The sequence below is a fragment of the Chroicocephalus ridibundus genome, chromosome 11, assembly GCF_963924245.1.
Source record: "Chroicocephalus ridibundus chromosome 11, bChrRid1.1, whole genome shotgun sequence".
In the NCBI taxonomy this organism is placed as follows: domain Eukaryota; kingdom Metazoa; phylum Chordata; class Aves; order Charadriiformes; family Laridae; genus Chroicocephalus; species Chroicocephalus ridibundus.
The window spans coordinates 11,691,831-11,716,761 of NC_086294.1; the positions used below are offsets into that span (position 1 = coordinate 11,691,831).

The following is a 24,931-nucleotide window of genomic DNA, read 5'->3' on the forward strand; positions in this document are numbered from 1 at the left end:
GGGGTCAGTCCCTGCTTGTGCAAACAACCGACAGACAAAAGGTTTGCCCCATTTTCATATACTACCGTTTGACGTGCCCATGTTGGACTGTTGCTTTTTCACATTGGCTAATTCGAGCTCAGGATGCAAACTAAAAGGAAGGATCTGTTCAAAAGGCAGCATGGCTGCCTAAACGCCATGTAGGTGCTCAGAAATGCCACCCTCGGCGTGGACACAAACAGATCAACCAAGGCATGGCCAGCAACACCCGAGAGAGTGGAATAAGACCCTTCCCAAGAAAGTGCCCAGGAAGGAGCCAGAAGCTCTCTCATCCCTCCTGCAGACCAAAGAAGCGCCAAAGGAATTTATTAAAAGCCAGTCGGTGTCTGTCCCTCTCAAGAACGCTCCTGCTGTTTGAGCCTCACTGGCTTTTACAGAAGCGCCCCCGCGGCTCCTCCTCGCCGGGCGATCACAGCTCCGCGCTCCGCACCGGTATCCCGGGAATCGACAGACCAACGACCACAAGTCTGTAAACCAACAGAAAACGAACTATCGAAACTCCCCACGGCCCCGGTCACACGGCCCCTTACGAACCGCCCCGCAAGCCTTGACGGGGGCCGCGTCCCTGCCCCGCCCGGCCGCTCTCCCGGCCCCGGCAGCCCCACCGGGCCCCCTCGCCACCAGCCCCCGCGCTCCCCCCGGAGCCGGGCCCGGAGGAGCCGGGCCGGGCCGGGCCGCGGGGCGGCGCTCGCCGCCCGCACCTGGACGGGGCGGGCCGTGCCGTGCTGTGCCATGCGGGGCCGGGAAGACGGTGCCGGGCAGACGGCGCCGGGCCGAGGCGGCGGCAGCAGCATGTGAGCGGGCTGCGACCCCAGAGCGCGGAGCGACCGACGGCCGGCGCCGGCTCCATCTCCATCATCATGGGGCTCGCCCTGCTCCTGGGGCTGCTCCTCTCCCGAGCCGGTAACAGCGCCCGCGGCGCGGGGCGGCGGACGGGGCGGGCGGGGAGCTCGGCGGGGCAGGGCGGCCCCGCGGGGGGCGGCGGGACGGTGCCCCCCGCTGCTGGCCGGTGCCCGTCTCTCCCGTCACCGGCTCCGGCTGCCCCGGGCGGCCGCTCCAGGGGGGAGGGGGCAAGAGCCCGGGGCTGAACCCTGGCCGCGGCAGACGGGGCGTAAACGGGCTCAGCGCCGGCGGGACCCTCCGAGCGGAGCCCTCCTGCCCCTCTCGCTGCCTCCCCGCGGGCCGGGGCCGGTGCCCGCGCGTCCCGCTCGGAGCCGCTCCAGGCCGGGGGCGGCTCGGTTCGCGGGGACCATCACGGGGCCCCTCCGAGATGCCGCGGTTCGTTCCGCGCTGCCTCCAGGAGAGAAATGACTCCTCTTTCCCGTTCATCTCTTGGGCGGTCGTCATGGCTGATGTGACTAGAAATACAGAAACGACGGCACTGCCCGAAGCGCTCCTAGTCCCGGCTTCGCGATGTCAGTGCTGCACGTTCAGCAAAAGCTGCGGCTGCTGAATGTCACGACTGCTATCAAAACGGGCTGTTGCACCGAGACCTCAGTAGCACTTGCAGGCACATGATTACAGTAGATTTCCCGTGTCCAAATACTAATGCTTCTTTGCTAACTGTGCTTAATAAAGGAAAGGTTTCCCTTCTGCAATTGTCCTCTCAGTAGCATGGTGCACCGGGGGCAGCAAAATAATACATATATACATGGCAGGACGTGGAGCGAAAAGGAGAATAAAGGGGTATTGTAATACCTATCCCTTTTTTCCTAAGGTATAAATATCATAGTCTATGAATTGATTATTACGTTTTAACTTTTTTCTTTTTTTTTTTTTTTTAACTACAGAACAGACTGCCACTTAACACATTCTGCAACCTAGACCATAGGTCTAGGAAAGAATTAGCTTTCTCATTCTTTCAAATTATTATCTGGAATACTAAAGGGTTTAGAAAACGAAACAACATGTCACTATTAGGGCTTAAGACAATGCATAGCTATTAAGTGATGTCTGTAGAGGAGGACTGTTTTAAATGAGGCTTACAGCAGCTTCACCTGAAGCGTCTGGTACAAACCTGTGGTATAAACACAGTCCATCCATTAACACCCAGCTCTGCTCTAGCCTGGCAATTACCATATCATTTTAAAGTTTTAAAAATGCCACTTCAAGCTCAGGTGCTTGCTGAGCAGAATTCTTAAGGCTGGGAAAATACATCCCATCCTGTTATGAACTTCCTACGGCAGCTGCTGCAAGCCACCGTTGGAGATGGGGTGCTGGGGGAGATGGTACTTTGGTCTGTCCTGGTGGGGTAGATCAGTTCGCTGATGTTCACTAAGGTTGTGCCTAGGTGTAATGCCTAACCAAAACCCACTGTGCTGAGTACAAAGCACTTCTGACGAGAGATTGTTTTTCAGGGAGCTTACAAAGTCATCTAGTCTTTACGTAACAGCCAGATGAACAACAAAGTACAATAAGTTGCTAGAAAAGCAAAGAAATTTGTACAAGTGCGACAGAGGCATCTAGATAGTATTACTGGGCTGTAGGAAAAGTAGAAAGTTTGAGAAGCAGCCGAGCATAGAATTATGCAGCCTACTACTTACAGCAAATAAACTGATGAACCAGCAAAAGTGAAAGAAGTGAGAGAACAAATTAGATGGTGAAGACAGTATACCAGGTAATACGAGCTGTACCAAGACTTTTTTCTCTAATCCGTAGTAAAGGCGGACTGAAACACTACTACTAAATAGTACTACTGCACCTGCTGAACAAGAGAACGGCAGGTAAGATCACGTACCCAAAGAACATTAGAGTAGTTGTAAGGCTCAGCACAGTCATTTCCTAAAACCAGCCAAACAATATTGTCCTGAAGGGAAGAACCATACTAGCCTATATATAAATTTTATTAGCAAACAGTCGTTTTCCAGGTCTTCATTGTACTTGTACTGTAAACACAGATTCATATACTACAGAAATGAAGGAAGATTACAGACTGAATTCACCCACCTGTGCCAACATAATGCTAGGTATCACCCCAGTATTATCCCTAGGAGACAACAGTCCATATAAAAATTTTAAAAAGCTGAAAAAAAAAGTCTAGTTTTAAAGATTATATTGTTAAATTGAGATTATTTAATACTTCCATATAAGGTGGTGCATATGTATGTGTGTGTGTATATAATCAATGCATGTGTTACACAAATATACACACACACACACACAGATATAGTCAAGAGTTCATAATCAACCAACAGATGAAAGCTGGCAGGCCAAGTCTACATCCCAGCATTTTTGGCAGGGATTTCAGGGGCTGGGTTCTATATTCTTAAATTGGTTGCGTGCCAGCACTTCTATACGAAACTACTCGCATCTTATGTTAAGGATTTCTTCTATTATGCAAAACACCCACATTCTTACCCTTAAGTTTCCAAGCTCAGTAAAGTAGTTGTTTTTACACCCTGCAAATGGCTTTCTCAGTACATCTCTTAATGACCAGCATATACTTTAGCAATGGCAGCAGCACTGACTCACAGCACGCAGTACGGTGTTGCTATGTGCTTATTGCGCTGCGGTTTTCATTACCCAGATAGTAGAGCTTCTTCAGAGCCAGCCTCAGCAACGCCAAGGTTTCCACAGGGATTTGCTACTCCATAAAATACAGAGCCATCCCTGATCCTGGCCAAGGTGAAAGAGTTAAGGGTGATAAAAAAAGGTTTTATTAAACAAAATTATTCTTGAGACTTTTCTTTAACCTTTTCTTCCCTCTTTCATACGTTGATACTCATCCTTTTGTTTCTAAATGGAGACGGCTCTTGTTCCTTACTACTCCATATGAAAGACCCCAACCAGTTCTGCCTCTTGAGAGGAGCCCTTGCTGCACACAGGACGCCCACAGGACAATGACGAGGTGCCCGTGTGGCATTCATTGCGACTGTAATCCTAACGGTCTTTTCCCTACTCAAGCAGGACACCTCCTGGCTCTGCCAAGGAGCGACTGCATCGCAGCAGAACAGCAGTGCCTCTCCGACTCTACCTGCAACGCAACCTACCGGATCCTGGAAAACTGCGCCCTGGCCAAGACTCGCCTCCTTCCCCTGGACCATGACAGCAGGGTCAGGTGTCTGAACGCGGAACTGGACCTCGGGAACAGCTCTTTGCTGCACTGCAGGTGTCACCGGCGCATGAAGAGACAGGAGCACTGCTTACGCATTTTCTGGACCGTTCACTCCAGCGTGACAGATGGTGAGATGAAATAATATGAATTTACAAGGTACTAGTAAGGCTCGGCCCTGCCCCCCTCTGAAAACAACTGCAAAAGGCCACTTCCCCGCCCTGCAGGTACCACTCTGGAACCACCTCTCCCGGTGTGGAAGAGTCATTACTGGTCTGTCTGATAAGCAGAGAAAACTGATCTGTTCTGGGACCAGCCCTTCAAATACACTGGGGACCCTAAGAAACAAAGATAGCTACTCTGAGACAGATTTAGTGCTGTGAGGGGAGACTGCTGTGAAAATCGCATCTAAATGGTCACGTCTGTCCATCACTGAAAACAGACGTGTGATTGTGACACACGCTGTAATGGCACCCTTGAGCACGCGGCTGCTTTCCAGCCTTGGTGGGATGCTTCTACCTGGCCTCCCACTAAAGGCCACCCGTGCTGCCCATCTCCTACTAGTGCTGAGCCTGAAAAACCCAAATGGCAACACAGACCAAACTCCAGACAGGAAATCTGATGGCGAAATGTAATGCTGTTTTTACACAGTAATACCTTTGCGTCTCCAGCAGAACCGTCCTTGGCATTTGGCTTGGAGCAAGACAGAGCATCTCTGAACTCCAGCCTGAGGAAACACCCAGGCACAAATAAGAAAAAAATCAATTAAAAACCCAAAGAAATACTGGTCACAACGCATTTCTCCCACTGCATAAGGTATCTTGTATCTCACCTAGGTTATGTCAATTTGGAGACCTCTCCCTATGAGAATCCAGCAAGTGAAGAACACTGGAAGACAGATTATAATAAACTGGCAGCTCTGTTATCAGGTAAGGACTGTAATGGTTACATGACATAATGCTGCCGTTTCTTATCTTTTCAGGGGCTGAAAATTATTAAGACGACCGATTTGGGGTAATGGTCCCTTAAATCAGACGGATGCTTACTCTGGATACTTGCCTAAATTTGTCCCCCCCACCAAGTGTAAACATAGCCACGGATCTGAATAACCCACAATGATGCATTCTCTGAAACAAACACCCTAACACGAACCAATAAAAAATACGATTTTGTAACTAGGGTAACTGCACCGTCACACTACAGGCACAAAGCAGGACTAACTTGCTTTGTTCTTTTTGATTTCCCAATCTGCCCATCAAGTAAGGGCTACTCTTATTTCCACACAGAATCTCTTCTGGAGACTTGCTTCATTGTTTCTGGGTTTCTTTTGGCTTTACAGGCTCACAGTTAGCAGGAGATGCAACAAATCCATGCCTGAAAGCAACTCACGTCTGTAACCTGAGCAAGAAGTGTGTTCGTCTGCGCACAGACTACGCCTCCATCTGCACCAGGGGAGCAGGAAGCGAGGACACGTGTGACCGCCGCAAATGCCACAGAGGGCTAAGGAATTTCTTTGAGAAAGTCCCTGAGGATTTCACCAAAAGGATTCTATTCTGTCCATGTCAAGATGAACTTTGTGGAGAACGACGCCGGAAAACTATTGTTCCCGATTGTTCCTTCCAGTACAACACCAAGCCCAACTGCCTCTGGCTTCTGGACTCCTGCTTAGAAGACCATATTTGCAAGTAGGTCCAGCAGCAGTGGACATTAGCCAAGAGAAGAGAACAACATAGACACTGATAGTCTCCTTTTCCTTCCCACAGATCCCGGCTGGCTGACTTCCAGCAGAATTGTCAACCTGCAGACACGTCTCCAGATGGTTGCTCGCAGCACAACCACGCTGCGTGCCTGCAGGCTTACATGGGGATGATCGGTAAGTGATACCCACAGCAACATACAGGGAGGATGATTTCAGGCCACAAACTTGCAGGCACACTCTGATGGTGTGAAGGACCCACTCTGCTCTCCTGCAGGAGACAGCGCTCAGTCTACCAATGAGTATGCCTTAGTCTAATTGACGCTAGTGCTCCCTCTTGGTTCCGAGGTAAATGCAGCCCAAAGAGAGCTCTTCCATGGCATTTATTGCTCTCCTTTGTCCCATCCTATGCTGTCAAACCAGCAGCACCTGCCTGACATTTCTGAGCACCTGCCTGCACCATCAGCTGGCGCAAAGTGCTCTGAAGGCCTGGCCACCAGGGCCTGCAGGGACCAAGTCATTCCTCCTGCAGGAGTCACATCCCGTCACAGGGACTAGACAGGACATTCCCCGATGATTTGACTCCTGATGGTTTGTTAGTGTCGCACACACCGTCTTCTCAGAGCCAGCCAGAACACGGCACCACCAGCTGTTAGAAGGGAGGTCATCTTTGGTTTTAGGCATTTGCTGTCAGCCTGCTAGTACTTTTGCAGAGCGGCTGCAAAGAGGAGCAATATCTCAGAAACTTTAAGTCCAGACTGTGCCTTCTGCTTTTCCAGATGTCTTCGCTATTTTTGTGCTAAATGAACTCTGGCTGCGTGGCGCACTACAGGTCTGCAGCGTTTGGTAAAAGGCATTTGGCCGTGCAGCATGTCCAGCTACACGAGAAGAGCAGCTTTTGCTGCCATGTGCCAGTACTGGTGCCATGTGCCAGTCCCGGCTGATGCTTCACACCTTTCAATCCAACACTTGCAGCAGCTTCAGTTATCGGTACAGCTCCCCACCGGATTGCCCGAGTCAGGGGTAGCAACCTCCACACGTCCTCACAGCCCAGCAGACTTCACGTAGATTCACCAGGCCTGGGTCACCTCCAGGGGCTCCCAACGGAAGGCACCTGCCCCCAGGGCAGCATTCCCTTTAGTATAACAGGACACATGAGGCTGCTTTCATTTCGTGACGTGAATCCTGACTGCAGTTTCTGGGGGCTTGGGACAGGCACACCCATGACACCCAACTACGTCAGTAACTCCAGCGTGGAGATCTCCCTGTGGTGCACATGTGAGAGCAGTGGCAACCAGAAGGAGAAGTGTGACCAGATACTCGGCATGTTTGAGAACAACAAATGCCTTGGTAAGCATCAGTCCTATCACAGCAACAGAGAAACAGCTCAGCACGGGGAAATTCAAATCCTGTTGATTCCAACATCCTACATTGCATTGCTCTTGTGTATAGTTCTGTCTTCTGCAGCGTCCCCATGATCTCCTGTCCAACCTATGGGACCGGTCTGCATCTGCTCTCGGAACTGTTTCTGTATCTTTTGGCAACACTTTTGTTTATCCAAACACCATGAAGCTATTTCCAAACAGCATTCAAATGAAGGGGTTGCAAAAAACCCCCACCACGTGGGGAGGTCAGATATGCGGTATCCATAGGTTGCTGTAACCACATCAGTGCACCAGGATTATGGGTCTGGGTCCCTCCTTTCCTGTGCTTGCCCTTGGCCCTCACTTAGTCAAGATAAGTAGCTCCTGACAGAGGTTACTCGATTCAGCAGCACTGCAGTTACAAAAATCCTGTTACATGCAACCATGTAATCCTGAGTCTGTATTTCTTTTATCTCCCTAGCATTTTAGCAACAGACCTTAATAAGATTTAAATATTTTATGTTTGTAAAAGCTTCCAAAGGATATCAGAGAAACCAGCATCATTAGATAAATGATTAATATTTAAGCCTCCCTCCTGCTGTATCGAAAAACCTTGCATCCAGCATTTCAGATACACCTTCAACCTAAACATCCCATCTGAGATATAACATACCTGTCCCTTACAAAAAAGTCCCAGAGGGACCCAAAGATCCTCAAACTGGCAAATTGGCTTTGCAGTCTGCTCGACCTCACAAGTAAACCCATGAGCTAGTAAGCCATTCACTGAACAGAGAATATGTATTTTCTAAATCAAAGCCATACAGCTTGTGAGTGCATTTCCTAAAATAGCTTCCCTAGACTTCTGTTCGCTGGACTCCAAGGTGTGCACAACAAAAGCACAATAAGACTCCTGCTTTCCTTCTGTTTGCAGAAAATACCATTTGGTCTCAAATGCACCTGAAGCAGACAGCTCTAGAAAGACAGGAAGACTTATTTTATTCATCTTCCCTAAGCTTCCAAGGAGACAGTGCCAGCACAGCTCTTGCTTCAGAGATGTCCCAGGTATGCGTTGCTTTGTTCCCTTCACAAATCAGCAAGTCAAGTGGCCTAGTAGTTGAAAAACCTTGGATCTGGAAATGTTTGATTTTGGACATGAAAGCAAGGGATGCCACGTGCATGCAGAGCCCTGGACCACTTTACCTCGAGCTATTCCTCCCGCAGACAAGCGGAGACAGGAGACCACAGGAGTTTCCTACGGTCCCACATTAGTGCTCAGAACTGGAGGCTCTGCAGCCAGGCATTTGAGCATAAATGTGTCTAACTGGGATTCATTCCTCCTTGTCATTTCCTAGGTGGCTGAAGGGAAGACACAGCGAGACATGTCCGAACACAGCAGTATGCCCATGGCCTCCTCTGTATATTCTGGAGCTGCTGTTTCTTGGCCGTCTCTGACTCTGTTCCTGCCCCTGTTGCTGAGCCCACATTAACTTGGGTAAATGGCATCTTTCCTTCCCATATTATTAATCAAATTCCATATCCAGGCATCTCCCACTACTCCAGGCACCTCCCACTACTGATTTACCTTTGGGAAACAGGCGGCTTCCAGAGAAAGAGGAATGGAACAGCCTTAACCCAGAACAACAGTCACTTAAATCCTCCCCCCAACTTTCACCCCACTTTCCCCCAGTCAGTTTGCACCGAGCTCTGCAGATACAGTGCCCACCATTGTATCGCTTCTGCCATGTTAGCATTTTGAGTAACAGTCAGGCTAATATTCCAGTGCAATATGTTAAAACAAAGGTCTGAGTTCTGTCAGAACTTGTGCAGGGTTCAGTTTCTCACTGCAGAGAGGGACCTGACACAGTGTGTCCTACCACCCCAGCTTCTGGAGCTCTTCTTCAGGCATACAATCATAGGATAATTTGGGTTGGAGGGGACCTTTAAAGCTCATCCCGTGCCACCCCCTGCCCTGGGCAGGGACACCTCCCACCAGCCCAGGTTGCTCCAAGCCCCGTCCAACCTGGCCTTGAACCCCTCCAGGGATGGGGCAGCCACAGCTTCTCTGGGCAACCTGGGCCAGAGGCTCACTGCCCTCATTGTAAAAAATTTCATCCTTATGGCCAGTCTAAACCTACGCTTCTTCACTTTAAAACTGTTACCCTTCATCCTGTCGCTACAGACCCTGGTCAAAAGTCTCTTGTCTTTCTCATGATCCCCCTTTATATATTCAAAGGCCACAATAAGGTCTCCCCGGAGCCTTCTCTTCCCCAGTCTGAATCAAGCCAACTGTCTCAGCCTTTCTTCATTGGAGAGGTGTTCCAGTCCTCCCATCATTTTTGTGGCCCTCTTCTGGACCCAATTCAACATGTCCATGTCTGTCTTGCACTGGGCACCCCAGACCTGGACGCCGGACTCCAGGTGTGGGGGGGTAGGGTAGGGTAGGGTAGAGGGGCAGAATCACCTCCCTCGCCCTGCTGGCCATGCTTCTTTTGATGCAGCCCAGGATACAATATGGTTTTCTGGGCTGCAAACACACATTGCTGGTTCGTGTCCAATTTTTCAGTGCCCGGTACCCCCAGGTCCTTTTCTGCAGGGCTGCTCTCAGTCCATTCCTTCCCTAGTCTATATTGATACTAGGGGTTGTCCCAACACAGGTGCATGACCTTGCACTTGGCCGTGTTGAACTTCATGAGGTTCACGTGGGTCCACTCCTCAAGCCTGTCAAGGCGTAGAATACAGCGAACCATCCTAAAGACTACAAGTCTGCGCTCCAGTGTGGGTTGCAAATTAAGCTCAATAAACATTCCAGTTTAAGGACACTATACTACAATTTATACTCTTGCTCCTTTCTGTTTTGCCCCTTGCAACAAACATACATATATATATACGTGTAGGTATAATCCATTATCATGGCTAGCAACTGACTTGGGTTTTGTGGGTAAAGATGGATTTCTGTGCTAAACCCCAGTAAATTTAGTCTTAACTAGCAAAGGATGGCCTTCCCTGGACTCAGGACGAACCTTCTTAGTAACACTTAGAGAATACGTATAGCTCATTGGAGTTGTATTGACCACAAAACCCCTGGGACATTCAGTTGCAAAAATCTCTGGAAGCTGCAGCTACCTTGTACCTCTCCACGTACCCAAGTTGTCATTGTCCATCCCACGCTGCCTGCCCAATCTCCTCCTCCTCTGCCAAGCTCTATTTCATGACCTGTTTATTCCGAGTGTAAATGTGTGCACTGTGTAACTGCTGTTATTTTGTACTGCATTTGCCTGTTAAAATGTGGTGTTAAGTGAATATTGATTTCTGGGCCTAGGTTAATAGTCCACAATCAATTGCGTGCAAGAGTTGCCTCATCAGCCAGCCCAGGCTTTCAGGGGAGCAGCTGAAAGCGGCTCCTCTGCACACGTGTAGTGCCCCTTGCTCACGCTATGAGATACAACAGACCTGCGCGAGACCGTACACAGCCAAACAATATTACAGTCCTGCATAGATGCAGAATGGGTGGGTATTTCTTTTTACCCTGTGCTTTCCCTGTTGCCAGGGGAGCACCAGCTGGGTAAATGTCCTTCTGCGGTGGCAATATTTCCATTTCAAATTCCAGCCTTGTCTTTATGTCCTGGGCAGGCAGGGCAAGGAAATCACTGTATGGAGCAGAACCGTCTCCTCTGTTGCACAGAGAAGCAACATCTTATTTCCATGCAGTAGGAACAAATATCATGTCTTTATTAATAAAGAGGAATACGAATGCTCATAATTACCTACTGAAATACGGCTAGTTGGATCAAGAGACAGCACCGTTTCCACGTTTGCTAACACTCTGAAATGGAAACAGAGTCCATGTTACCATATTCTAACATCTACATTAGACCATCCTTCTTACAGTGGGACTAGAAATGTGTCAAGACTCCTGACTGGAGTGTAGTAGCACCTGTCATCTCCAGAATTTAGTGGAGAGTGACAGCGAAGAAGAAAATGTTTTTCTTTTCACTATTCCACAAACCAGTGACGATATCTGTGAGAATAATGGAGTAGATGTCCCTGAGCCGCCTGTACCACACACACGGAGTACTGCATCCATCTTCCACTCGTCTGCACTGTGAGCTTTGCTCTTTCCCCACTTTAGTGCTCTAAGACAGGTTGATATGGAAAAAGGTATTAGTGTTTTGTTGTTCATATTCCTGGCACTGTGGACCTTTAGCCCCATACCCCTAAGAAGGTTATTGATTGCAGTTCCAGCCTCCTGTCATGTCCTGGATTACACAGGAAAACAGATGACACTCAGACAAATCCTGCTCTAGACTGAAATTAAAGCAAAACATGTCAGTTTGGGTTTTTCTGCAAGTGTCCCGTGTCCCTTTTGCATGTACGTATGCACCTTTATATACACGGCTGCCTCTTTGTTCATCAGTAACTGCAAAGAAAATTCCCCTCTAAAGACACCTGCGTTCACAGGTACTCACACTGCTCTGAGTACAAACCCAGTTTCACTTAGACTTTTTTGACACCTGATCTCCAAATATCACAGTTATTCGACTACGCAGCACACATGCACGCACAAGTATAACTGCTACTAAGAAACGTCTTGCCAATATCAGTATCAGCTCAGTTCTGTTAGTGCCACTGACGATCAGAGACTGGCACGGTTACCTAGACCCGTTCAGAACAGTTCTTACGAACCCTACGACTGTGCAACTCACAGAAACCCCTCGGCTTCTATTCCCCAGAAACTGGAATACAACATCCCGTGAGTACCTTTGGTCTAAATACAAAAACAACCTAATAGAAATTCTCTACCCGACAGTCTTAACATTGAGCTCTCAGCAAGCATATAAAAGGAGGGAACCTTCTAGTTGTAATGTAGATTATTTTTAAAAGTGTAAAATAATGCCAAATCTCACTAATAAAATTTATCTTGCAACTCTAGAAGTCTCCTGCCTTCCTTTGCATTTAATAGAAGCAACATGCCTTGTCTCCTCCTGCTGGAGGTATTACGGGAAAGAAATTTAAAGAACAAGAGTTCAACAGAATCTCTTACGAAGGAGCCTTAACAACAACTTTTGCAGACATCAGTCACTGTCAGGTACTTCAGATGCGGCTTCTAGGACTCTGACATCGCTTTAGATCCTTTAACGTGGTCTAACGTGGCATTTATAAAGGGCATTTGCGTAGTCCTTCTCCAGCAGTGAGCTCAGGCACTGTGTTAGGGAAGTTGTGTCTTGTGTGACAAGCAGAAGCAACGCGCATTTCTTGCCCGAGGTCATAAGCAAGGTGTTGCCAGAGATAAGCCCTGAATTTGGAAGTCCAAAATTGTTGTGTCCTTCCAGCATTAAAATAATTCCCACTGCCTCCAACAAAGGCATGTATTTCAGTTAGAATCAAGTGACTGTACTTTTCCTTTTAAAGGGGGGGCACAATATCTACCGCAGATGAATTAAAACTAAGCTTTACTTCAAACAGTCATTCCTGGCTACAGAGCCCTGGCATGCCTCTTAAAACCTGCGGGCAGCACGAGGCAACTTCAAGTTGACAAGAGAACAATACAGGTACTGAAAATATCTTCTCAATACATCCTAAAAATCACAAGTCACTCCATTTGCCAAAATGGTAGGCAACTCTACACAAGAACAAGAATAAAACTTGCAAAGTAATCTTTGAGGAGTCCATGAACCAGCCAAAGCTTTTGGGGATGACAGCAGGAATCCACCCAGCCCCACCATGGACTCAAACCCGGCTGCGCTTCTACTTGCTTCCCCCATGGAAACAGCCTCTGGTAAACACGATCAGCCGCTAATCACCACCACCTTGGGGATTTTGTGGCTGAACCTTTTTGCGGAAGCAGGAGGGTGGGATGAGGCAGAGCGCGGGTCGGTCTCTAATGGAAGCTCTTCTTCCAGCCACCAGCGCTCCTCCAGGAAGCGACTTGGGTCTGGGTTTCTGCAAACCCCAGGGTTGGCAGAGGTCAGGGTGCGGCACTTTCTCCAAGTGCCTTCATGAAAATAGCCCCGCACACTTTCCATTTACAGCTGATCACCTCCATTATCCCCAGGCTGGGAGGAGATGATCAGCAACTGTTAAGTGCTTGAATCAGACTAATAGCTCACTGCTAATTCCCCCAGTAATGTGAATCTAAATTCCTGGTAAACAAACTGACTGCTTTTCACACACAGGGATGAATGCCAAAAGCCTAATATTAGAGCTCTAGAGCTAAAGCTTTTAGAGCAATCCTGTCCACTCAAAGATGTTTAATGACATTATATTATGTACTAAATAATTAGAAAATGAAGGCCCACTTGGAATCAATGGGTTACTGTCTAATTACGATGAAAAAGGGGCTCTACCCTGTTTTAAACAAGTTTATACTAAAATGGTGCACCTGATAAATGGCACTGATAACTATGTCTTTTTACCTTTGGGCAGAACAAGGCAGCCATTAAGCTAGCACAAAATAATTGCGTGATTTTTGGCTCATCTTTCTTCTTATTGGTCCCACCTGTTTTCCCGTAAGGCATGAGAGTCAGCTGTTCTTCTCCTCCCCCCACCAGATGACAAAGTTTATGAAGCAACATTCAAATAGCTTATCCTGATGGAGAGAAAAATCATCTTTTTGTTGCCAGAATCCCTGAGTTCACACCACTAGATGCTCGAAGAGCTCAGAGATGTAGAGTGGAGCCTCTAGAAGCACTCCGCAAGAAGAATTGCTAGTGAGCTTGAGAACGCGGGAGAAGATTACAGTTGTCTCTGTCGGTAGATAAAAAGACTGAGAAGACTGAATTAGAATTAATTAGTAAATTAGTCTTCGATTGAATTATATCTCAGCAACCTCTGATCATGATAAAGAGAAGAATTATAGAAAAGCACTAAACAGAGCAATTAGAACTATGTATCTAACAATTCTTATTCCACTTTTATTACACAACACACACACACATATACCCTGTTGCAGGTATCATCGCCTTGAAGATAGTGCAAGAATAAAACAGTTGCACAAGACTTCAGTTGTCTTTCTCCTGTCACAACAATCGAGGATTCCACACTCGAATCCAAAACTTAATTAAAAGATTTTGATCTCTATATTCCTGTCTTCCTCCTTCCAGTATACTGCTCAGGTAAGGAAAACAATGCTTCTTGTTCTAAACTCTGTCTGTTCCTACTGCTAACTTTTTGGCATTTGGTCAGGGAGAAACGTTACACGGAGACATCTGCATTGCAACACGTGCAGAGAGCCAAAATTAAAATTCTGTTTTACAGTGACATATTCAGCAAGAGAAAGATGCAAGCTGGCTTATCGTGCTGGAATTGCTGTTGCAGATAAATTCCCCTGGCATCCACAAGTGACCCTACTGAAATAAAAACATTTATTCTGTTATTGTGAGACATATAAATCATAACACATTTGTTCTCAGAAAAAACAAGTATTATGCGACACGTTATATGTATGAATTTCTGACTATGATGACAGGAGGTTCCTTGCAGTCTTAAGTCCCCAAACAAAGCAAACGGAAACTTTTCAAAACTGTTTTCCGCAGTATTTGTCCTATTTTAGTTATTCTGGCTTTGTTCTTATAATATTGGGCATTCCAATGGGCTACAGAAAGGGTGATTCCCCTCCGAATTTCTCTTAAAATATCTAGCACTCAACAGTTAAAAGCAGAAAATGTGTTTTCTCCTAGGAAAAGGGACACTATTAAAACCAAGCTGACTTCCAACCTACATGCCGGTTTAGAATCCCACACAGATTTCACCATGGGCTCTTAAAAAAAAAATGCCGAGGACACTTTCAAGAACTGCGGGGTATCAGTTTTAATTCAGTGCTTCCTTTTACCTAGGACTACAGGAAAATGGCACGAGTCGGAATAATGGCAACTGTTTCTTCATAATAGGGCACGTTAATATTCCAGATCACGCACGCTGCATAATTCTGTTCTCTTTGCACCTATCATTGCTGTAGTCTCTTATGTGCTTGCAGATTCATATACAACTTGCTCAAGAAATGTTTTAATAAAGGGTGAGCAAAATGCCACTGTACTCCCCTACCTTTCACTTTTTTTCCCCCACCCGTCTAGCACTTAAATTACTTTTCCTTCTATTTAAGTTTGGCCATTAGATACCGTCGTTGTAGGTCACTGAGCCCCACTGCAAGGAACAGAAACTTCTTTAACCATCTACACACAGTTACTTGTTCTGCAGCTTTCCAGACCAGCAGGGTTTGTGCTTTTGGTGTTTTTTTTTCTTTTTTTTTTTTTTCCCCTAAAGAATCTTTTGATTAACTGAAGTCAATTTTGCTAAGTGCTAGTGGCTCTCAGAAGCTTGTTGTGCCAGAGATCCCCAGGGCTCCATTATGTTTTCAGGGCTATAAAACAGGAATTGCTCGGTCTTTTTGCAGAAATGTGAGATTAGCAGCTAATTCTTCCAGCCTCAAGCTCTTTGGATTTCACTCCCATCATGCCAAATCAGAGCATGTGCGTCTTTTATGGCAGTTCTAGCAGAAATTAGTGAAGCGATTTCCCATCTTTTTTCTCAATTTCAATCCAGCCTTGTGCCATATTTTTAATGCACAAGTAGTCCAGGTCCACAAATACACTACACAACTGGTTGCTATTCTGCATCCAGCTTGGGGCTGCAGTGGTAGCGCATCAAAAGCGCATTTTTAGGGCACTGAACATTTCATTCTTAATATGCAAATACAAATCACAGTGCAAACGGAACTCATAGGGAACTGCAAATCACAGTGCAAATGCAAGTCTTAAATATATCTGCAACACAGAAAAGGTCCCTAGAGAGAGATTATGACTTCTCATGAAGAAATTTACTAAAAAGTTGGGAGTAAAATCTCAGCTGTTCTATTCATACTACATAGGACGAACCTGCCCTCTATGAGGCTGAAATGCTGACACTAGAAGGTTGCCCTCTGTTCTCAAGCATCACCAAGTTACATCTTCCGTCTGGTTAATCAGGCACAATAAAATGCTACAGAAAGGGAAAAGTTGAACAATTTACCAGATTATTATTAATTTCTTTCTGATCAATCTTATCTCAGTTAGTAGACCTCACCAGAAATCCTATTACTCATGATATCATAAAATCACTCGGGTATCCACCTGAGTCTGTATTTTAATTCAGATTTTCAAGCATGAACTTTCCAATTCAGAACTCAGTTGCCTACATTAAGGCATAACATTTCCAAGACTTAGTCTCACACCCTCTTTTAAGACCCAAATAATTTTTCTTCTTCAGGTATCTTTTATGTTTTAGTTCTGGTTATGTCCTCAATCAGCAATGCCACAGACACAAGTAAAAATGGTCTGTACGCTTGCTAATCTAATCGTTCACTACTGCTTTTGACATAAAGTTCACATAATCTGATATGCTGCAAAAAATACAAACACAACTTTTCAAACTCAACCACCTCCCATCCTGCTGTGACAGAACTGAGCTAACTAAGGGCTAAGGAACACGTTCTGCCAAAGGTTACACAGCCGTGTGATAATGTTTTAACCCAAAAATCTTAAAATGGATATTTTTCTTCTAATCACTACTATTGCTCACTGAGCAGAAGTCTGTATCATCTTGGCCACAGTGACACCTGGATTTTTTTAAGTGGTTATAAGCAATATAGACCCCCATAAGCATGAGTTTTCCAATGATTCCTTCTTGTATGTATTCTCCAACATCTGCCAACACCAAATTTCATCACTAATCACGTTGCCTACTCCTTCAGCTTCATTAGATCCCTTTAATGATCACAGATCTCAAGTACCCTATCTAATTCCTTGCCAATTACCTTTCTTTTAAAATTGCTGATAAACCTACCTTTTGGGACTCATGTTAACCTTTTGCCACACTGAAAAATTGTTAAATATTGCTCTATTTTCTGGATTGCACTGTTTCCTCATTCCTCTGCTGCTCATAGCTACCGTCTGGAAAGAAACCAGATTACGCAAAAGCAATGCCATGACCTGGCAGAATATATCATCATCGCCACTATGACAGGTACAGACTTTCTATTAACAGAAGGTGACAGCAGTAATTACACATCCAAGTCTGTGGCAAATCAAAAGTGACGGATCAAGAATTACATCAGGACTGGTTGCATTGCTTCAAGTAAAATTAATTACTCAATATATGCCTAAGAGCATAACTAGGAATCAATAAGACTTAAAAAATAAAAAAGAGTTGTAGACCAGGTGTTAGGTCAGTTTCCTGAGCTCTACTTGCCCGTGAAATAGAGCCACAGCAGTCTAGGAAAGTCACTTCTGCCCTCTTTCACCGATAACTTAGGCACATATTTCATTATTAGTATAATTTAAAAGCTGTCCTAGTTGACCTCTCCACACTGAATAACAACTGGAAACTTCGTTGTGTATTTGTCAGCACCGTTCCATTAACGCCTTAAGGGAAAAGATAAAGCCTTCTCTTGGAAAGGACAATGCCTGCTTTCTAACCAGAGAGTTACAGTTCTCAGACAAGATGGTGACCCTCAGATCCTCATGAAGTACAAGCCACTCAGCTTCTGTTGAGATTTTTTTTCTGGAAGACAAAAAAAATTCCAGTACTGAAGTTGGAATGCGATGCTATTACAGCCAGTAATTCTCAGCCTGCGTAAAGCAAAAATACAATAGCAAGACCGATGCATTACATCCTGCTTAACCTGAATTTTCTTGTTTTTACATAATCAGTACACTGAACTTCAGGTACTGACTGTATTTTTGCTCCAGTCACTTTTTTGAAAGGCAATGTGTACTGTGCAATAAGGTAGTTAATTAGGAAAGAGGAAGTAAAGAGAAAGGAAGGGAAAGGCTTGGAATCTGCAGAGTACTGAGTAAGAAATTTTTTTTATCATTATATGACTAGAATAACATGGGAAACAACTTGCTCCCTAAACAAAGGAACCAATGAAAGCTGCTTTCACAGCTCTATTGTCATCTTTGAAGTAACAGTGTATATACATATGTTGTGGGGGGTGTGTGTGTGTATATACATATATACACACATATACAATAAGCCTGTCCTAACAATATCCCCATCAGGCCAGAACTGGAAAATGCTGTGAACCCCCTGAGGATTCTGCACGTGCTGACTCAGGCTGAGCTCTGCCAGAGTTTTACCCCTCAGCACTGATTCTCATCTCTCCTCATAGGCACCAGCTTCAGAAGTGCACAGACGCAGAAATCATGGAACAGTTATTAGCTGCGAAGTTTGGCTGAACAGCCACCACCTGAACACTGGAAATGCAATCACACATACCTCGGCTTCTTAGGAGATGGTTCAACCCCACAAACAACACAGAAAAACAAGAGGCTCAATCAGCATTCAAAGAAAAAACTCAACATTTCTTACACAGAGTGAGAGAAACCAGGTTCCTGCAGTGCCTATCACCGAGTATGAAGCTTCCACAGAGGTAAAAACATGACAGAATCCTGACTTCACATGATCTTTACTAGTTAGACTCACAACCTTCTCCTGAAGCAAATGTGTACACACATACATGGCAACAGCACACATAAAACACAGCTGCTCGTGCTGAACTTCTGTAAACTAGCAGCTTTAACTTATTAAGTGCTGCAAAAACAGTTTTGCACTAAAAACGTGCATTTTACTTCTCAGATGCTGAAATCAAGATTTCCCAATCTGAGAACTGGCAGTTTGTATATTTGGCAATGTGGTTTCACAAACAGATTACCCCTTCCAATCCAGCAATGCTTCTGGCTTGATTTAGTCATTTACTTCACGGTTGCTTCAAGACCTAAGACATACAAAATGACTCATTTATCTTCAAGTCTTCATACCCCACCTTCATCTAAATTTGCACCTTTCTGAGCAGCCCCAAATGAGTCAAAGGAGGAAATAATCCATTGAGAAGGATTAGAAAAGCGTACAGTCAGTGGACCAGCTCTGGCCAGGCGCGGCAGAAACACACCCTGCATATGTAGGCAGCAATGGAGACAGCAGAAAGACAAATTTGCTTTACAAGATATTTAAAAGAAAAGCCAATCCTTTAGACGATCTATTTTGCACAGATTGAGCTAATCTGGACAAAATCTAACATAAAAGGAGGACACATTTCATAACACAAACAAGCAGACAGCTTCAAGCAGGGGGCTCTTGTTCAGCCTAATGCAGATGTCAGTTAATTAGAGTAGAAGGTTATATCATTAGCAGCCAAATCGATATAAAAGGAATTAAGAGCTCGGACAGCAAGCTCCCCTGCTTTCCAGCACAGCACCCGGGGCTGTATTTAGCTAAAATTCAATACACATTAGCGGACAATCAATGTAGTCTTGTACGGGGATGTCTTCTTGAAATACTTTAATTGGACTCTCTAGTGTTATCAGTGCTAAACAAGATGTCAGATTAACGTAGAAGCCTTCCCAAATGGCACTGGCAGCCCACAGTCTGGAAAAGCCACATTTACTTCTATTAAAACCTCACTGGCTTTCCAACATGTATTAATATTACTATTTTCACAGTTATCTTAAGAAAGAGTGACTGAAAAGCATCTTTACATACAGATGCTCCATCCTGTAAAACTCAGCCATCTCCATACCGGCAACAGCAGATCCTCCCCGTTTTGCAGTTTCAGCCCCAGGCTTCATTAATCAAGAACCTGTCAGTCACACTAGACTGACAGTTTTTACCCTGAATTTATAACCTCTGCGGAGAATACAAATCGATATTGAAATCGGCAAGGGTAAAATACTCCATCGACGACTCTTGTAACTGGTATGAAATTTGACACAGCAATATTATACGTAGCAGCATACACTTTTTGTGACAAAAAAATTAAAACACTTTCCATTCAGTATATTCCCTATTTAAAACTGTAATACTGCCCTGTCACCTAACCAGGAAGTTGTTTTTACTGTATTGAACTTTACCTTTGTTTTAAAGGTAGCACGCAGCAACCACCTTACAAATTTCCTGCTCAACAGAGTGGATGCTACAAAACAAAACATTTCAGAGGAAAGATTTGGCTTTATCTAATAAGATAAGAAATGAGTAGATCTATGAGAGGAGAGTACTAAAAGAAACAAGGGTCACGCTGACATCACACAGATGTGTACAACCTAGGGCTTTGAGATCTCAAACCGAATAGAAGCAAACAATAACTAAATCTAAAATGCCAGAGAATATGTAGTTTAAATATTTTGACAGATATTTACATTCCATAGCCGGCTAGGAATGGGCAACGCTGCAGCTAGTGCTGACTGGCACTAAAACCTGACAAGAGTGGTTACAGCATCCGCACCCTGCTAAGCCAAACCAGTATCTGCAAGGCAGAAAACGGCAGTAACACGGCATTTCCGTTATTGCTGTTAGACGGGCAAACACGATAGCACGGAACATTATAGCAGACTGAGAAACACCATTATCAGAGATATATCAGAATGCAAAAACCAGAATTAAAAGCCAACTCAGGAGTTTTAACTACACATAAGAAATACTAAGCGCATTCAAAGCGGAAGTGCCCAACGTCCCTGTCAGCTTCTGATCACCCCAGAAGCAGAGATTCCTTCAGAAAGAAGGCGGTCTCGATAGGTAGAACGGCTTTGACAGTATGGCTTCTACAGACCAATTCTAAAAGTTGTGGGGGAGACAGAGGCATGAACCCAGTTCTGGTGTCCTGTCCCCCCTCTGTCGGTGACACTGCGCAGCTCAGAGCGCGGCGCCTTGTCTCAGTGATTTGGATACTGCGCGTCTGGCTGAAAGAGGTTCCACAGGGGCAGGTGACCTACACACTACCCTGTTGTCAAAATCAGTGATCAAAACACCTTCTGATGCTCTCGAACTGAGTAATAATCTGTCTAACGTACTAAAGGAAAAGAGTGACTTCATGGTCAAAAAAAAAGCAGAAAGGTTTCATGAGGGAAGCCCACATACTAGAGAATGGAAACTGTGAAGGGTCACGCAAGGTTCTGGAGAGACTATATTAATTACTATGTAATGTAAAACAGAAAGAATGGTTTTCTATTGGACTTTTTGAAGTCAATGTACAGAAATGCATCTCTTTAAATACGCAAAATGTTCCTAAAGTAAAGGATCAGCAGAGCTCACTGCACAGTGGACTGTCAAGAGAAGGAGATTTTAGTTGGAAAGCAATTACAGCCTAGTCTAGGAAGAAAACTGACATTCACTCGCTACACGGCACCTTATTGCTGTGTAAACTTGAAGGTATGGCTCAATTAACCCCCAGCTACTATTGTTTTTAAAAAATTATGACCCTGACAAATGCATTGCAAAGATCAGCTTCCCCTTTTGCACCTTGTGTAGAATACAAAGCGCATAATTGCCCAACAACATAAATCTGCAGCACTGTACATCTCCAGCAGCACATTCACCCGAGTCGCCTCCACCAAAAAAAACCCCCAAATCTCAGGGGGAGGGGGAAGAAAACAAAGAATGACAAGTGTTTCTAGGGAACCACAGAAGTATTCTAACAGACAACATACTATGACACAACAGTATATTAAGGAAGTGTTATGCCTATCAAGCACTGGTTATCAATTCACGAAACACACACTGACACAAGGAATCAGATTATAACCCATGGCTCCACTACTGACTTTTGTAGTATTTGTCAAACATGCTTTTTAAATAACAGCACCCCAAACTCTTCACATGGGCCACCAGAATTTATTGCTTTTGGATGTACAGTCCAAAAACCAACTCAGCATAATAAAAATTCTGAAGGTTATCCCAATGTAGCCTGTGTAGCTTTCAAACTTTGTACAGCACTGTCCTGGAAAAACATGAATCCATTATTTCTCCCCAGTAATAAATCATCTAAGCCATGTTGTACTTTCTATAATGGAAGAGCTACACACTCTATCGTCCATTACCTTCCAGTTTAATTAAATGTTCCTTGAATAAATCTTGTGCTTACACTCCTGCGACATGCTACCAGCGCTGACTTCTCCATTTATAGACTGACTGGATTCAGTCCAATCATCCCTGCTTATTGTACCCGTCACTCACAGAGAACTCCAGACTCTTAGAATCAGTCCTCTTTGGGTCCTTCTTTGCTAGTTATTAATTTGATATGTCTGTAGAACTGAATTAATTATACAAGATAGGTACCAACAGACCTCTTTTAGCTTGCTTTATTTAGAGTGGCCAAGAGGTTGAAGGAGGACAGGACACCAACATTCCTTGAAGTGAGACTATTAGGAAAAATTCAATTTACTAAGCAGAAATACATGCACTTGGTTTAGTTTCAGTTTTCAATTAGGCAGAAAGCATTGGTTCAGGGAGCACGAAAAGCCTCCTCTTTGCCTTTGAACACAGAATCTTCTTACTTACCTACCCTGACAGCACAATAGCAGTGTGGGAAGATGACTTCAGACAAGTTAAAGCAATTTTAAAACATGAGTATCCTTAAAATGGCTACATGTTTTTAGTCCGCTGAAACACCATGGTGATTTAAGCTAACCTGTTTTACTTTTAGTTAGAACAGATGGGAGAATGTATGTTCAACTGCCATCCTTCAGCAGGTGAAGGGATATAGTCCAGAGGAGATGCAGTAATATTTAAATCACTATTAACATAATCATTAACAGTCATCTGACCAAACGTCACTATGCAACCTGGGAAGAGAAGGTATCAAGTGCCATAAAAGTTCTTCCAGATCATGTCAGCACCTAATAAAACAGAATGAGAATAAGCAGTAAATCACATACCACTGGCAATAAAGGTACATAATGTGTTATTTTCCTTTCCTGAACCAAGACTCTTACCAGGAATTTTTATAATGTTATATTTTAATATGCACTCCATGATAATCAGGAATCATCCTAACTTTTCATGATAAGAACAACAAAGTAATCATTGAAAACATCCCTACAAAATCCCTTATATTGCATCTCTATTATATTAACCTAGTGGGATTTGTGGGGTTTTTATATTTCTTGCACTTAAGAGGGAGAAGAGCCATATTCTGTATATATGTTTAAAACTTTAACGACCTGGGCATCTAGACGAAATTCACAAAATTCTCTCAGAAACAGTTTAAAAGCATAGATTACAGAAAGTATTAAATTAAGTATTTCAATGACGCAAGCTAACACTCAACATACCAGCGGTGGAGCTAAACCACCAGTTAAACTGAAGGTCCCTAACACCCCAATTTCTGTTGACCTGTGGAAAATTAACTGGAAACAATCTATGCCGTAGTAGTCACTATTGGGTTTCTTGGACTTTCTAATCCATCATAATGCGGCTAGCACCAGACAATTCAGATGTACTAAATTTTGTTTCAGAACGGCATCACTCTCAATTAAAGAAAATAAAGTCAATTATGTGCAGAACGTACTTTAGTAACATTTAACTTCATTTTGCTCAGGATGTCTAATATGATACACTGATACATCAAGGAAATAAATTTTACATTTGTGTCAGATCCAGTGACAGCAGAAACCACTTTTGCAGCAATTCATCAACATGGTAGAAGTCTACATGTGCACTACTTTATCTTCCATCTGAATCAGTATAGCTCAGTTAACAAGCTAGGAATTTTAACCCAATTAGCACAGGTAATAAAAGCCCTGTAATCTAGTGTTGTTGTTCACTTGGATATTGCCAATGTCCTCAGAAATTCTTCACTTGAGCAAGGCTTATGAATCATTGAGTTCCAAAAGAACTGGTGAAATCTGAGAAGTCATCACAACTATACTGAAAAGTTAATTAAAATTCATTTTATCACCACCACAGTAGAACCTAACCTGCTAAAGAATATTTTTAATTTCATTCTACCACAAGGTGTATGAAGCAGAAAGAAAATGACTTTCTTAATACAAGCACCAATACCTGCTGGGGGACCCGGGGCTGGAAAGCTGCTCTGGGGTCCTGCTGGGCACCAAGCTCAAGACGAGCCAAGAGCAAGCCCTTGACAGAAGGCCAAGGGCATCCTGGGCTGCACGAGGAAGAGCCTTGTCAGCAGGTCAAGGGAAGCACTCCATGATGCTACAAGCATTCTGATTTTGAGATGTGCTGAGCAACCACAAGTCCCTCTTAGAAGCAGGGAGCTCTGGGTGCCGGTCATTTATGTATTTTGGAAGGTCAAAATTACTACTCCAATTTGTATAAAATGCTGCTGCCTTAAAACATAGCAATGGATTCCTGATCACCATAAAATATCCTCCTCTTTTCTCAAACAGTAAGGATAGTGAAAAAGGGGAAAAAATGCCTAGACAGACAAAATATAAATAAGGATTTGTAGAAAGAACTTTTGAAGTTTCCTGACATTAGAAATCTGCACTGCTCAGTAACAAAGCTCTGATGCATAAGGAAACTACCAGCAGCTTTGACCGCTATTTTACTATGCTCAGTTCCTAGAGGGAGGGGAGAAAAAACACATTGTCTATCAATAGCTTCTGCTTCCAGCACAAACTTCCACCAGTAACGAAAGGGGCAGTTCTGCCTTACCACATTCACTTCCCTCACTCTTATGTTTACTCCAGTGGCCCCATAAAAAAACAGAAATGGATTTTCAGCCCAATTAGTTATTTCCTTACCACCTATGTAGGCAGTCATTAGCATGAAAACAAGGATGGAAGGTACAGGACCAGCCTTTTCAGCTCACAGCACTGACACCCGTCAGACAGCGGTGCCAGGGGAACCGCAGAATCTCAGTACCCACCGGTCACAGATCCCTACTGCCCACCTACCAGGTGGAGACCACCACGCAACGTACCGCCTCCAGTCTCTCTTCTCCTCAATGATTTGTAGGGTGCACATCAGTGTACCAAATGCAGGCCAATCGAACTAATCTCGTTCTTACAA

The 24,931-nt window shown here is 44.5% G+C and overlaps 1 protein-coding gene across 1 annotated transcript; it reads left to right on the top strand.

Moving 5' to 3' along the window:
• The first annotated feature begins 748 nt into the window (after nucleotides 1-748).
• Nucleotides 749-12,061, top strand: LOC134522154 (GDNF family receptor alpha-4-like). The gene is made up of 8 exons (XM_063349472.1): nucleotides 749-942; nucleotides 3,946-4,221; nucleotides 4,927-5,019; nucleotides 5,430-5,775; nucleotides 5,854-5,963; nucleotides 7,002-7,136; nucleotides 8,082-8,212; nucleotides 8,503-12,061. The coding sequence occupies exons 1-8, from the start codon at nucleotides 900-902 to the stop codon at nucleotides 8,635-8,637; spliced, it is 1,269 nt and encodes a 422-aa protein (XP_063205542.1). The 5' UTR covers nucleotides 749-899; the 3' UTR covers nucleotides 8,638-12,061.
• The last annotated feature ends 12,870 nt before the right edge of the window (nucleotides 12,062-24,931 follow it).